At 43.3% G+C, this 16440-nt stretch overlaps 1 protein-coding gene across 4 annotated transcripts in view; it reads right to left on the bottom strand.

Annotated features, from left to right (window-relative positions):
- ZGRF1 (zinc finger GRF-type containing 1) overlaps positions 1–16440 on the bottom strand; it is a 149830-nt gene that overhangs the window by 123181 nt on the left and 10209 nt on the right. For all 4 annotated transcript variants that reach the window (XM_077278833.1, XM_077278862.1, XM_077278853.1 and 1 more), the window contains exons 3-5: positions 12869–12946; positions 10103–10162; positions 3584–3760 (exon numbers count right to left, since the gene is read on the bottom strand). In XM_077278833.1, coding sequence (XP_077134948.1) covers positions 3584–3760; positions 10103–10162; positions 12869–12946 — 315 coding nt within the window. The remainder of the gene's footprint in view (positions 1–3583; positions 3761–10102; positions 10163–12868; positions 12947–16440) is intronic.

Raw genomic sequence — 16440 nt, 5'->3', positions numbered from 1 at the left:
CTATATTCTATGGACTTGGTTTTTGAATATCATATATACCACTGCAATTATTGTGGCCAGTAACTTCCTACTATTCTAGTGTATTGCTTGCAAATCACTTTATTCTCTACTTTGTTTACTCACCAGCATCAGTTTACCACACTGTGGAAAGACAAATACCAAAACCTCACATAAGAACATCCCAAGTGTAAACTGTACAACCTTATATAAGGAGTAAGTGCACCCAGCTAATACCCTTGATACTTTGTGTGTACAATATAAACAATATACCGAGGTTTTACACACTTTGCCTTCCAGTATCGGTTCACTACACTGTGGAAAGAGAAACTATTAACCCCACATTGAAACACCACAGGTGCAACCTATACAGCCTCATAAAAAGAGTAAGTGTTTGTAACCAACACCTTTTTTTTTTTTTTTTTTTGTAAGGTCCAAATCAAATAATATATCATATATCATAATCATAATATATATCATAATATATCACTCTGCTGCACACTTTACCTTTCAGCAAACCACTGTAACCAGGTGTAACCCTTCACTCACAAGGGACCCCAGACAACATAGTAATAGCCATATCAAAAGTAAGTACATTGATATTCCAGTTTCGGTATAGCGCGGTGGTTAATAGTATTATTAATCAACTGGTTTAATTTTTAACAGAGTTTTGCACAGAACCTGTTTTAACCACCTGCAGCTTCCGTGGCTTCCTACCTCATCCTTCCAGGTGAATAAGCGCCAGTGTATATATGTTTTCATTCTTGAATATCATATAATATTATATTGGAATATCGGGTGATACTTATAGATGTGTAATCAGTGGAGAGTTTGATATTGCATATATTATTTGATCATTTGCGCACCCATATGCCCTCTGTCTCCATATATTGCATTTTAACCTGTGGGCTACTGGTTTATTAGGGCCTTTTAGGGACAGTCATCGTGGAGCAGGGGCGCCATATACGCTGACAAGTAGGGTGCCAACCTGAGCTGTGTAGGCAGGGCACAGCGTAGGTTCACTACAGAGGGGTCTTTTGCATTTTGTATTTGGTATTTATCTTTTTTCATCACTGTGCATTACAGGTCACTATCCCTGACCATATATTTATCCTTTTTCCCCTTTTTTTTTGCTGTCCCTGTAGAAACTAGTGTGACTGTGTCTGTCCTCTTGGACATCTTGGGTGCATATTGATCACTTATAAGGAGGGAAGCACAGGACATTAGGGTCAGCCATCGTTGAGCGGGGGCGTCATTCTCGTAATTTTCTATAGGGTGCCAACCTCCGCTGATAGGTAGGGGTTGGTTTCAGGGATCATTGTTAGGGTGTACCTAGTATGCACTTTTTGTATCGTGTGTGTGTTATGTGTTGTTCGTCTCCTCTTTATGATTTATTAATAAAGGTAAAAAAAATTGTCTTTAATGAGGTTATTTATGATAATTACATTGAATATAGCCTTGTACGCAACAGATTTTTCTTCAGTAATTTTTTCTCTGACAGAAGCAGCATCATACAGCAGGACTGTGCTGTGTGGCTGTACATCCTGCACGGAAGGGAAACAAAGCTCTTAGAAGCTACAGTTTGATTTGCCTTGTCTATCACTGTGCAGAGTGCGCCTCACTTTCCCCCACCTTAGACACCAATAAGCTCTGTAACTTTAAATCCCACTGTGCTAGCATTCAGTCTTGAGTTGACCAAGATGGATTTTAGCTGCATTTCAGTTTGCATGATGAGATCAGGAGGAAGTGGAAAACTGACTTATAAGTGGAGAAAGCATATTTCTCTGATATTGAACATTTTCTTCTATTAGTCTGTACAACTAATTCATACAATGTTTGTTGAAATGACACACAAAAAAAAAAAAAAAAAAAAAAGTGTAAACATACCGGTAATTTGTATTTCATTTCATAACTAGTGATGAGCGATCGTGCTTGGATAAGGTATTATTCGAGCATGCTCGGGTGCTAACAAAATGTCTTTGGCATGCTTGAATAAATGATTGAGTCCAATGCATGTCTCGTGGCCGTTAGACAGTCTTAAAGGGAACCTGTCACCACGTTTTTGGAAGATGGGATAAAAATAGCGTTAAATAGGGGCAGAGGTGGGCGTTACATTAGTGTGTGTGTTATGCGTTTATTACCCACCTAAGTTGCCGAAATAACTTTGCAAAGTCTCCGTTTTCGCCTGTCAATCAGGCTGGTCAGGTCACATGGGCGTGGTGTCTTCACCCAGATTTGGCGTAGTTTTCCGTTGGTGGCGTAGTGGTGTGCGCATGCCCAAAGTCCGGAATCCTCTTCCAGGGGATTTAAAATAGCGCGGTGTTCGTTATTGCATTGGTGGTCGGTGGGCGCGGCCATCTTCCTTTGGCCGCGCGTGCGCAGAAGCGGCGCTCTGCTGGCCGCGGCTTCAGGAAAATGGCCGCGGGATGCCGCGCGTGCGCAGATGGATATCGCGGCGGCCATTTTCCTGAAGCCGCGGCCAGCAGAGCGCCGCTTCTGCGCACGCGCGGCCAAAGGAAGATGGCCGCGCCCACCGACCACCAATGCAATAACGAACACCGCGCTATTTTAAATCCCCTGGAAGAGGATTCCGGACTTTGGGCATGCGCACACCACTACGCCACCAACGGAAAACTACGCCAAATCTGGGTGAAGACACCACGCCCATGTGACCTGACCAGCCTGATTGACAGGCGAAAACGGAGACTTTGCAAAGTTATTTCGGCAACTTAGGTGGGTAATAAACGCATAACACACACACTAATGTAACGCCCACCTCTGCCCCTATTTAACGCTATTTTTATCCCATCTTCCAAAAACGTGGTGACAGGTTCCTTTTAACACAAACAGTGATTACCTGTTTGTTACGCATTCCTTGCATGTGTTGCAGTTGTTGAACAGCAGCGAGACATGCAGGCACAGGGACTCGATTATATTATTCCAGTCAGTTAGGACACGAGCATGCTCAGATAACACCTTATCCATGCATGATTGCTCATCACTATTCAGAACTCAATAATAGTACACAGGAAAAAATATGCGTCGTAATATATCTTATTAGTGAAATCAGTTTCTTTCTCCTCTTGGACTGATCATTCATTCCCAATTCACAGGTAAAAATCTATGTTCAGTGAATACACACTTCCTCATTACCGAGATAGTGTATGACAGTTGGTGCACCTGAAGTTCTACGGAAAACTAACTGTCGATCCTGGAGAACTTGCTGCAGAATGGCTGTGTCTGCCTCTCACTCCCCCTTGTAGAATTTGAAAAGCACAAACTATCAGCTCATACTTTAGTAATGGGAAAGTCTGTATTCACTGAATACACATTTTAGCCATGAATTGGAGTGAAAGATCAATCCAGGAGTTGAAAGAAGCAGATTTCTCTGAAAAGATATATTACAAAATTGCTTATTTTCATGTGTACTATTGATTTATTAAAGAAAAATTACAAATTTCAGCTTTCCCTTTGCTCATGGTTAGAGATGTAACAGAAGACAAAGCTATCTGGTGCTCCCAAACCGACAACATTGAGCACATATTTCCAATAGTAACAATTATCAAAAAATGAAAAAAGTTCTTACAGTAAACTTTCTTTTTAAACCAGCTCGAGGCTGCAGACAAATGGGTTTCAGAGCACCCCTGCTAAAGTTTTGCACATCCTTATTTTCAGTAGAGCTGCTTGTGGAGCTGATGCTGTCACCCACTGCTTCCACTGTGATTAGATAGCGATCACTTTCCATTTCATCTCCAGAGTTCATCTATTACAAAAAAAATAGGATGTAAAAGGACGACATTTATTATCTTGTTGTCAGGTAATTAATTGTAGTAAATTAAAAGATTTTATTACATCCAAATACAAAAATTGTATTGTAGTCATGTGTAAGATACTAAGAATGGGAATTAATTCTGACCTTTTAAAATGTGTTTCATCACTTAGAACAAGTACAAAATCCGCTTCACTTTTCTAGTTCATTATTGATAAAGGTCATAGATCTCAATTTACAGATATATTGCTAAAATGTTTATCTTTATAGCTGCCTATAAATAAACTATAACCATCTCCTAAAGCTCCCAGAAACCAGCACACACAAATGGGTCACTTTTATTGTAGCCATAAGAGGTTCCCATTGCTGTTGCAAATAATGTCATAGACCAAGACATGTGTCAGAAGGATCAGTTAGCAAGAATGTAACCAAGATCCTTCAAGAGGAACTAAAAACAATGATTCATGAATTAACCCCTTCCCGACCCATGACGCCTATGTGGCGTCATGGAATGATCGCGTCCCTGCAGATCGGGTGAAGGGGTTAACTCCTATTTTACCCGATCTGCAGGGAGAGGGGGAGTGGTACTTCAGCCCAGGGGGGGTGGCTTCACCCCCCCGTGGCTACGATCGCTCTGATTGGCTGTTGAAAGTGAAACTGCCAATCAGAGCGATTTGTAATATTTCACCTAAAAAACTGGTGAAATATTACAATCCAGCCATGGCCGATGCTGCAATACCATCGGCCATGGCTGGAAAACCTGAAGTGACCCCCCCCCCCACCCCACCGATCGCCCCCCCAGTGCTCCGTTATGGGGTCCGGTCCCCTCCGTCCGCCTGCCGGCTCCCCCGTCCTCCTGTCCGCTCCCTCCTTGCTCAGATCCACCCCCCTGTGCTCCGATCACCCCCCCTGTGCTCCGATCCACCCCCCCACCACCCCTTCATACTTACCGATCCTCCCGGTGTCCGTACGTCTCCTCGCTGGGCGCCGCCATCTTCCAAAATGGCGGGCGCATGCTCAGTGCGCCCGCCGAATCTGCCGGCCGGCAGATTCATTACAAGTACATTTTGATCGCTGTGGTAGGTTCTATCACAGCGATCAAAATAAAAAAATAATAAATAAACCCCCCCCCCTTTATCACCCCCATAGGTAGGGACAATAATAAAATAAAGAAAATATTTTTTTTTCTTTTTCCACTAGGGTTAGGGTTAGAACTAGGGTTAGAACTAGGGGTAGGGTTAGGGGTAGGGTTAGGGTTACGGGTAGGGTTAGGGGTAGGGTTATGGCATGTGCACACAGAGCGGATCGGCCGCGGATCCGCAGCGGATCGGCCGCGGATCCGCAGCGGATCGGCCGCGGATCCGCAGCGGATTGGCCGCTGCGAATTCGAAGCAGTTTTCCATCAGGCTTACAGTACCATGTACACCTAAGGAAAACCAAATCCGCTGTGCCCATGGTGCGGAAAATTCCGTGCAGAAACGCTGCATTGTATTTTCCGCAGCATGTCAATTCTTTGTGCGGATTCCGCAGCGTTTTACACCTGTTCCTCAATAGGAATCCGCAGGTGAAATCCGCACAAAAAAACACTGGAAATCTGCAGGTAAAAACGCAGTGCCTTTTACCTGCAGATTTTTCAAAAATCGTGCGGAAAAATCTCACACGAATCCGTAACGTGGGCACATAGCCTTAGGGTTAGGGTTGGAATTAGGGCTAGGGTTTGAAATAGGGTTAAGATTAGGCTTGTGGTTAGGGTTACGGATAGGGTTAGGGGTGTGTTGGGGTTACAGTTGTGGTTAGGGTTGGGATTAGGGTTACGGTTGGGATTAGGGTTAGGATTAGGGTTGGAATTAGGGTTACGGGTATGTTGCGGTTAGGGTTGTGGTTAGGGGTGTGTTGGGGTTAGGGTTGTGATTAGGGTTATGGCTACAGTTGGGATTAGGATTAGGGGTGTGTTGGGGTTAGTGAAGTTAGAATTGAGGGGTTTCCACTGTTTAGGCACATCAGGGGTCTCCAAACGCAATATGGCGCCACCATTGATTCCAGCCAATCTTGCGTTCAAAAAGTCAAATGGTGCTCCCGCCCTTCCAAGCCCCGACGTGCGCCCAAACAGTGGTTTACCCCCACATTTGGGGTACCAGCGTACTCAGGACAAACTGGGCAACAACAGTTGGGGTCCAATTTCTCCTGTTACCCTTGCAAAAATAAAAAATTACTTGCTAAAACATAATTTTTGAGGAAAGAACAATTATTTTTTATTTTCACGGCTCTGCGTTATAAACTTCTGTGAAGCACTTGGGGGTTGAAAGTGCTCACCACACATCTAGATAAGTTCCTTCGGGGGTCTAGTTTCCAAAATGGGGTCACTTGTGGGGTGTTTCTACTGTTTAGGCACATCAGGGGCTCTGCAAATGCAATGTGACGCCCGCAGACCATTCCATCAAAGTCTGCATTTCAAATGTCACTACTTCCCTTCCGAGCCCTGACGTGTGCCCAAACAGTGGTTTAACCCCACATATGGGGTATCAGCGTACTCACAACAAACTGGGCAACAAATATTGGGGTCCAAATTCTCCTGTTACCCTTGTGAAAATAAAAAATTGCTTGCTAAAACATCTTTTTTGAGGAAAGAAAAATGATTTTTTATTTTCACGGCTCTGCGTTGTAAACTTCTGTGAAGCACTTGGGGGTTGAACGTGCTCACCACACATCTAGATAAGTTCCTTGGGGGGTCTAGTTTCCAAAATGGGGTCACTTGTGGGGGGTTTCTACTGTTTAGGCATATCAGGGGCTCTGCAAACGTAACATGATGCCCGCAGACCATTCCATCAAAGTCTGCATTCCAAAACGTCACTACTTCCCTTCCGAGCCCCGGCATGTGCCCAAACAGTGGTTTACCCCCACATATGGGGTATCAGCGTACTCAGGAGAAACTGGACAACAACTTTTGGGGTCCAATTTCTCCTGTTACTCTTGCAAAAATAAAACAATTCTGGGCTAAAAAAATATTTTTGAGGAAAGGAAACACATTTTTTATTTTCACGGCTCTGCGTTATAAACTTCTGTGAAGCACTTGGGGGTTCAAAGTGCTCACTACACATCTAGATAAGTTCCCTTGGGGGTCTAATTTCCAAAATGGGGTCACTTGTAGGGGAGCTCCAATGTTTAGGCACACAGGGGCTCTCCAAACGCGACATGGTGTCCGCTAACGATTGGAGCTAATTTTCCATTCAAAAAGCCAAATGGCACGCCTCCCCTTTCCGAGCCTTGCCGTGCACCCAAACAGTGGTTTACCCCCACATGTGAGGTATTGGTGTACTCAGGAGAAATTGCCCAACAAAATTTAGGATCCATTTTATCCTGTTGCCCATGTGAAAATGAAAAAATTGAGGCTAAAATAATTTTTTTGTGAAAAAAAAGTACTTTTTCATTTTTACGGATCAATTTGTGAAGCACCTGGGGGTTTAAAGTGCTCACTATGCTTCTAGATAAGTTCCTTGGGGGGTCTAGTTTCCAAAATGTGGTCACTTGTGGGGGAGCTCCAATGTTTAGGCACACGGGGGCTCTCCAAACGCGACATGGTGTCCGCTAAAGATTGGAGCCAATTTTTCATTCAAAAAGTCAAATGGCGCTCCTTCCCTTCCGAGCCCTGCCGTGCGCCCAAACAGTGGTTTACCCCCACATATGAGGTATCAGCGTACTCAGGACAAATTGGACAACAACGTCCGTGGTCCAGTTTCTCCTTTTACCCTTGGAAAAATAAAAAATTGTTGCTAAAAGATCATTTTTGTGACTAAAAAGTTAAATGTTCATTTTTTCCTTCCATGTTGCTTCTGCTGCTGTGAAACACCTGAAGGGTTAATAAACTTCTTGAATGTGGTTTTGAGCACCTTGAGGGGTGCAGTTTTTAGAATGGTGTCACTTTTGGGTATTTTCAGCCATATAGAACCCTCAAACTGACTTCAAATGTGAGGTGGTCCCTAAAAAAAATGGTTTTGTAAATTTTGTTGTAAAAATGAGAAATCACTGGTCAAATTTTAACCCTTATAACTTCCTAGCAAAAAAAAAATTTGTTTCCAAAATTGTGCTGATGTAAAGTAGACATGTGGGAAATGTTATTTATTAACTATTTTGTGTCACATAACTCTCTGGTTTAACAGAATAAAAATTCAAAATGTGAAAATTGCGAAATTTTCAAAATTTTTGCCAAATTTCCGTTTTTTTCACAAATAAACTCAGAAATTATCGACCTAAATTTACCACTAACATGAAGCCCAATATGTCACGAAAAAACAATCTCAGAATCGCTAGGATCCGTTGAAGCGTTCCTGAGTTATTACCTCATAAAGGGACACTGGTCAGAATTGCAAAAAACGGCAAGGTCATGAAGGGGTTAAAAGAGAAAAAAAGTGGAATGACAGAAACTGAAAGTTATTTTTACCTCTAAAATGTTGCTAACATCCAAACAGGTGGTTATAGCTGGCAGGCCCTAGGGTCAGTACTCGGCTGTGGATTGCCATTGCAGCCATCATTACCACCCACATGATCTTGGGGTGCCAATGGGAGTAAAGAGGAGACCAAGCGTTTAACAATATAGAATTACGCTCACTGGAAATTCGGTTTCTAAGCCCCTCCACGACAGCACCACGGGAGGTTGCCTCCCCATCCTAATTAGGGACAGGAAACACAAGAGGCTTAAATAGCTCTCCAACTCCCTCCATTTCCCAGGACCAAACAGTGTGAATGCTTGAATTTATTAATGCCAAGGAATCAATTGAACATAAAGTCTCTTGGGGTGGGGGAAGGGGGGGGGGGGGGGGGGGAGTTTACCCGTGCTGTCGTGGAGGGTCTTAGAATTACGATTACTGGTAATTTGGTTTTTATTTTCTTTAATCCCATCCACGACAGCACCACAGGAGAAATGTCAAAGAATAACTATGGAGAGACAGTAGTATGGAGGACTTTCCTGCCAAAGGCTAGATGTTTTATAGACATTAGGTCTAATATGTAATGCTTAGTAAAGGTATGGACCGAGGCCCAGGTACCAGCTCTGCTCGATATAAACAATGTCCCTTTCAGCCCAAGAGATAGATACGGCTCTAGTGGAGGGAACCCTTAGTGATTCAGAAGGAGATAATTTTTTATATGTTTCTGTGATTGCTTTTTTAATCCAGTTTGCTAGAAAGCTCTTGGAGGCTTTCTTCCCTTGCTCCACAGTAATGGGCTAAAAGGTTTTGATCTTTTCTCCAAGGTCCAGTTTGATTTAATAAAGGATGGTTCTGTTTCTTTATGGTCCTTTGGCTTCTGACTAAAGGAATGAAGAATTATTTTCAACTATGGTTCCCTAATGGATAGGGCCTGTATCTTGCCAACCCTCCTTGCTGTTGCAGTGACTACCAATAGAGCTGCTTTGCAACAAAGTTTATCCATTCGGATTTTGACCATAGGTTCAAAGGGCATGACAGTCAGACCCCTCAATACTATATTCAGGTCTCAAGTACTGACTCTGGGGTCTGCCAGCTACAATCACCTGTTTGGATGTTAGCAACATTTTAGAGGTGAAAAGAACTTTAATTTCCGCCATGACACATTGCAATAATTCCTGAAAAGCACACAAAGGGTTAACAAACTATCTGACAGATTGGATTATGTTTGGGGGAGGGTGTATTTAAAATGGTATCACTTTGGGGGTTTTCCAAAATAAGTTTTGTACGTTTTTTTGAAAGAAAAAAAAAAAAAAAAAAAAGAAAAACCGTTGCTTAATTTGTAAATTTCCTAACAACATAAGAAGACACTTTACAAATGGTGTTGATGTAAGGTAAATGTTAATTTATTAACTTTTTTCTATGATATGACTTTCTGTATTAAAAGGTAGAAACATTCAAAGTTTGAAAATTACAAATTTTGTACAACATTTTGTCAAATGTGTGATTTTTTTTTAAATAAATAAATAAATGCAAAACATATCTACCTAAATTTCCCTCCAACATTAAGTGTAATGTGTCACAAAAAAAAAGAATCTAAAAAAAAAAAATCACTGGAATATTTGGAAACATTCCAGAGTTTCCATAAAAGTGACAAGTCAAATTTGAAAAATTTGGCTTGGTCACTAAGGGGTTAACAATAGAATATAATAATTAACATTGATGGCATATCTATAAATTTCTCAATGGTGGCAAGTAGCCATTAGACATTGGGAACAGTACAATCTGTAAACCCCAAATAGACTTTGCTGTATGAGATCAATACGCTTTAAATGCATTAAAAAGATATCAGCCGGCCGACAAGGTGAAGATAATGCTCAATTTGTATTGTGTTCTCCATGGAAGAAATACTCACCACTCCAGTTTTCACAAAGACTGTGTCCAAACGCTGCCCGTTGTCACTATATAATGCTGCCTATATAAAGTAAAGGAGTAGTAAATAGAAACACTTATAATCTATTTATATTTAATCTGTCATCCTGTAGCCTCCCTCTACAATATATTATTCAATGGTCACAGACATATGGATATGTAGTGCATATGCAATGTTAATACAGGCATCGTGAATTCTATTTTTACAGGAGTTATAATGGATAGGTTACAATCAATTTAGTAGTGGATCGTGATGGGGCTTATAATAGATCTCTTACATCAGCGTATGAGGTGTTTTTATTGGATAAAATAATACAGTATGCTCAGCAACAGAAAAATTAAAGTGGTATTTCCATCTCCAAGATCCTATTCCAATATGTGGTAGGTGTAATAATAATATTAGCAAATACCTCCAATTAGAAATGTAACATAGTTAGGCATCCATGGTAACGACCACTCATAGTGACAGTGGTCGACAGTTAGTGGTCATAGCCATGGATACATAAGCTACTGCAGCTTTTCTGCGATAATATGGGGGCCAACTGACTATGATCATGGTCGTGTAATTACGGGGCAGTACATTTGAACAGAGTAAGTTACGGGGGCCGGACACTTTCTTGTTACTTTTACCAGGATATTAGTAAATTGCAGATAAAATGATCAACAGCTAGCTCAGCCCAGAAGACTTTTTCTGCTCAGCAGACAGTAAAGTGCTTTGCTGCTTAACATGGCAGCTGACCTGGCATAGGACCAAGTTCATCCATCAGCCGCCTCCATTGAATAACATTGTGAAGGCATGGGAAACTGGTGCATGTGCACAGCAATGCAGCGCTCAGTGTTTCTCACTGAAGGCTGCTGATGGATAGAGTGTCATAACCAAACAAGGGCAGACAATGCACTGCAGTTTATAGTCATGTAATGTGAAAGCCAATGGTGGCCTGATAGAAGAATGAGACCGAACCAAGGCAGGTGTGATTCTCATCTATTTATAGAATTGCCTTGTAATGTTTTCATTTCCTGTTCTGTCCAGATGTCACCGTATCCCAGAATTCCAAGCAGAGGAAGCTCACCGACCGCCATATTGGGACACCCAAGTGATGGGTGTCTCAATATGGAAACTGCTGCTGGTACCAACCTATTGTGCGGTACCACCAGCGGAACACCATCGCACCACACAGACGCAGCCTCTTATGCGGTACCACCAGCGGAACACCATCACGAACACGCCGCCGCCAGGTTCAGACGAATGATTCACTGACTGCCGCCATCTTTGCACAGGAGGAGCACATGCGCAGTTTTAATGTGACCGCCGCTATCTGTCTGCACAAAGATGGCGGCGGTCTGATTTACTGTGCAGGTACAGTGAGTCATTCAGATGATCCCGGCAGCAGATATGCGACGTGTCTACAGGCAGAGGAAGCCGGCGGTCACATTAAAGGGGTTTTCCCACAAACGAAAGTTCATTTTAAAAATTGTCTGTCTGACCGTGTACGGAGCATACATCTCCTGGGCAGGGGAGGAAGCAAAAGACAATACTGACATTACAGCAGGGGATCACAGTGGATTCATTTTGTGAGGTAAAATATTTCACTGAAAAAAAAAAATAAAAATGGTTTACCTCACAAAATGTATCGTCTGCGATCTCCTGCTGTAATGTCAGTATTGTCTTTTGCTTCCTCCCCTGTCCAGGAGCTGTGGTATGTTCGGTACACAGTCAGACACAAACAATTTTTTAAACTGAACTTTTGTTCATGGGAAAACCCCTTTAAAAAGCAAATATCAACGCCAACATGGCTCCTCCTAAAAAGTACGCCAATGACAATGAAAGGAAAGCTGCAAAGGCACAACGTCGAAGACCACAACGGGCAAATGAGACTCTTGAGGAGCAACAGCATCGCTGGGACAAAAACAATGCATATAAGCGTAGGCGTCAAGCATGTGTCCCCTGATGCAAAAGTCATTAGATTATCACAGGATGCCATTAGGCAACAACAACGCCGCATGCCTGCCCCCATCGTGACATTACCGCCCTCCCAATGAAATAACATCAGGCCTCCATCTAGTATTATTATAATTAGTGATGAGCGAGCGTGCTCAGATATTGTGTTATCAAATAATATGCTCTATATGTGTAGTAATATATGTGAAAAGAGTAGAAATTGTTTAATCTGCATGAAATATACACACTTCTAATCTCATTAAAGTGGATCCAAAAGCATAAAATGATAGTTCAAGCCAAGTACATGCCCTCGAGGCACGTTTGATGTGACCTAATAGTTCTGTGCATCTTCCCACTTGTCTTCCCCTTATCTACACCCTCATCTGACTCCTGTAACGCAAAAGCTGTTAATCAAGGAAGAGGCGGGTCAAGATGCACACAATGCAAGTAGATGGAAAGGTGCACTGAACTGTTTGGCTACGCTATTGGTGCATCGAGTGCTTGTGCTTGGTTTGAATAGTTAATTTGTGCTGACGGCTCCCCTTAAATATTCTGGAAATGCAGAATATTGGTGATACAGGGCCTAATAGCATAAACATGTTGTACCTTCTGGCCACTAGGAGTGGCGAAAAATGATGCAGAACACAACTTATTAATCAAGGGGAAGGTGGAACCATCGCCCCATACATACCGGAAACTAATAACTATGAGTCCCATGCATTCGTCTAGCCAAAAGGTACATTGTTAGTGTTATTTACATTACCAGGAATACAGACTTATCATTATGACATATTAGACTATAAATATTACCTGTTGTCCTCCTGATATCTTCAAAATACCATCTTGCCAAACTTTTGCCTTTTTTGTTTTCTGGTGAGTATACAGAACCTTAAGAAAAAATGATTATTTTTATTATTATTCATGCAAACATTTTTTTGCCAAATAAAATAAACAAATCTTCATGGCAAATGCACATGATGCGTTTTTTTCATTCCAGGTGTAAATTTACGTTGGGTGCAATTATTACAACTGGAATAATGTCTATTGTTTCTGCATTTCAGATGCAGTTTCCCCAGAAACTTTAAAAAGCATTTGTCAGCAGGATCAACCCTCCTAAGCCGTCTATTTGGGCACGTGTGGTATCCCACAAAATGGCCATTTCCAAGGAATACCAGATGTATAGTGTGCTCCATACAAATAACTGTGATTTCTGTGTAAACTGTATATTGTGAACACATTGTGAGACCTGCTGACAGGCAGCACAAAAAAGGGTTAATCTCCCTCTCAGAGTCTGGATCATGTGACCCAGCTCTGCTTGGTATGAAGAATGTCACAGCACTGTTGCAGGATATCCCAGGGCTAGGGGCTCCTTCCCTATCCCTAAAGATAGGGCACCCTAAGCTATCCCTGGTCCCCAGAATACTTTTGATGTTTAATACGCTCGTGTCATGCTGAGCTCATAAATCAGTCCTTATCCGTCCCCTCCCCCACCCAGGGAAATGGCGAGTTGTAGTCTATAAGAATACACAAACCAGACTAACAAGGGGTGACGTACAGGGATAAATGGAAATACCAATCATACAAATATGCACTCGCAAACAGAGTGGTACACTGGGAAGTAAAGGAAGGGAAAAAAAAAAAAAAAAAAAAGAGAGGGGGATCAGGATATGCACTTAGACAAATCACTAAGGAACAGTTTCCTGAACAACACACCAAAACACCACTGTCACGGGGTCCTTCTCCGGTACCACACAATCAACAGAGCTAGAGTATAGTAAACAATTGCATGACCTTTATTTAGGCAAAAATATGAAAGATCCATATACGATCCACCACATAAAGGATAAAACAGTCCAGAACACGAATGCAGTTCAGTAACAGGATAAAAAAGTCCAACAATCCAGCAGACAGAGGATAGCATAGTCCATATACTCTTCTTTCTCTCAGATGCTGTGAACACATCATCAATCCACACAGGACTGCTCTGTGTCTCACCTCCCTGATATTTACAAGTCCCTCTCCTCATTCACAGGTCAGGAGGGGGAAGGTCGCAGGGGCTCATTGTTTCAACAAGCTAGGTCAATATGTCATTAGCATATTAGCAAACAATACTGTGGGGGCTGATATCAGATGGCAGCAACAGCCAATCAATTAGCAAATAACTCCTTCTACAAGAGAACACCATGAAAATAAGTAAAATAGAAATATACACAAAAATGATACCCACATAGCATATTACACTATCACAACCTCTCCCCCCTCATAATAAGTGAGCACGCTATGAGGTCTACACAGACCTCTGGCCTGCTCACTTTAGTCCACATAGCTCCACTGTTTATAGTTCCTTGTGCAGTGGCAGGGGTTGGAATAATCATGAGCACTTGTCCATAAATTCCCGGGTCCTGGCTTTATGGTCATACCAGGCTTTTTGACTGGACTGGGCCGTTCGCTGATGTTCATTAGCCAAGGTAGCTAGCTGGGCGAGACAGCCTCTGAACTCTAGAACGTAGGGAATGATGGGCGTTCCGGTGTCTGCGATATCTCCCTCCAATTGTTCTTTCAGAAGAGTGAGAGGCCCACGGACCTTCTGCTCCCACAAAATGACTTTGTAACTCCCCAATGTCATGTCCAAGGAGGATATCTGCAGGAAGTCCTCCCATAACTCCAATCCAACACAGTTTTTCTCCAAAACCATAATCCAAATGCACCAACGCTCGCTGTATATATTTTCGGACACCCCCCGCCAGGACAATGGGAATTCCCGGGCCCTGGTGAATTGCCTCGGGTCGAACCACACGGGGATCAGCGATAGTCAGGAATGCCCCCGTGTCTCTAAATCCCGACACTTTGTATCCATCAATTAACACATCCTGCAGGTGGCAATGCCGTTGCTCTGTATTTCTGATGGACAAAGGCCGGAGTCCGTACACTCCAGGTGGGGTATCTATGGTGCCGTGGTCGGTGGCCCACTCTGGTGGGGGTGGTGGTAGCTCTTCCTCAGGTGGGATGGAGTGCACAAGATGTACTGGACGAGGTGAGGCTGCGTGGGGCTCCATTCGAATCCTTGAGGGACAGCCAGACTGCAAATGTCCAGGTTGCCCACACCCATAACATCTCTCTGTGATACCCCCAGGTCGTAGTCGGAACTGTTGGGGCCCAGGACTGTGAAGCGTGATTGTCATCGGCTTGCAACTAGGTGGAAGGGCAGATATAATCAGAGGGGGACGGGGCACGGGAGCAGGCCGTGGTTCATTGTCCAGAAGACTCCTCCATTGCGGTCGGATAGTAAGTGCTTCATTGGCCAGGGCTGCAGCTCTATCCACAGTGTACGGCGTGCGCTCCCGGACCTATTCCCGTACCTCTGTGGGGCACTTAGCAAAAAATTGTTCTATAAGGAACGTCTGTATAACATCTTCCACAGTAATGGCGTTTTCTGCTTCCAGCCATCTCCGACATGCCTGGGACATCTTATGTGAATACATCCTAAACGATCCCCCCCCCCCCCCCCGTTAGAAGTTAGTAGTGCATGGGAGGTCTCGAAACTTGGCCTTATATGAGTCTGGGATGATAGCATGGTAATCCAGGATAGTCTGCTTTACAATGTTATAATCCCGATTCTGCTGTGAGTCAATGGTTCGGAAAGCCTCCGCCAGGCTACCGTTCAGGAGTCCCACTAACAAACGCATCCAGCCAGAGTGGGGCACCTCCATCACAGCACACTGCTGCTCAAAGTTCTTGAAGAACCCCTCCACATCTCCGGAAGCCTCACCAAATGGCTTAAACTCTGTCCGGGTGATCCGTACAGGCTCCCAGATCGTTGGGTTTACATTCCACATTGCGTTACTCCCTCTTTCAAGCTCCATTGCTTCTTGTCTCCGCTGCCTCCTCCTTGTACTCCTGATAAGATGCCTGGGCCCAGAACCGCCATCTCTTCTTCGTACCACACCACCCACCGGCTTTTTGGGGTGGGGGTCTCCAGTGCTCGTCCTTCAGACATATGGGAGGAGGTGGCCGGGCTGGCACCCACCAGTAGGTCAATTAAGGCCTCTTTAGTCAGTCCCTGGTAGTTTAGGCCCAGGTCTCTGGCTCCCTCCTGTAAACTGGATATAGTCCAATTTCTGTACTCACTCTATTGGTGGTTCTCCATTAGGTTACGCTCTGTTGATCCCACTGCTTGCCACCAGTTGTCACGGGGTCCTTCTCAGGTACCACACAATCAACAGAGCTAGAGTATAGTAAACAATTCCATGACCTTTATTTAGGCAACCATCACTAAGCTGATAAGTAAACACAAACAAATACACTGTCACCAGCCTATGTAGGAGCGTTAAATGAACAAACATACATACATACATACATAGGTTGTAACCAGACAGCAACTG

Source organism: Ranitomeya variabilis, chromosome 1, assembly GCF_051348905.1.
Source record: "Ranitomeya variabilis isolate aRanVar5 chromosome 1, aRanVar5.hap1, whole genome shotgun sequence".
Taxonomy (NCBI): domain Eukaryota; kingdom Metazoa; phylum Chordata; class Amphibia; order Anura; family Dendrobatidae; genus Ranitomeya; species Ranitomeya variabilis.
The sequence above is the reverse complement of the archived record's forward strand: the minus strand, read 5'-3'. Positions and strand labels throughout refer to the sequence as shown.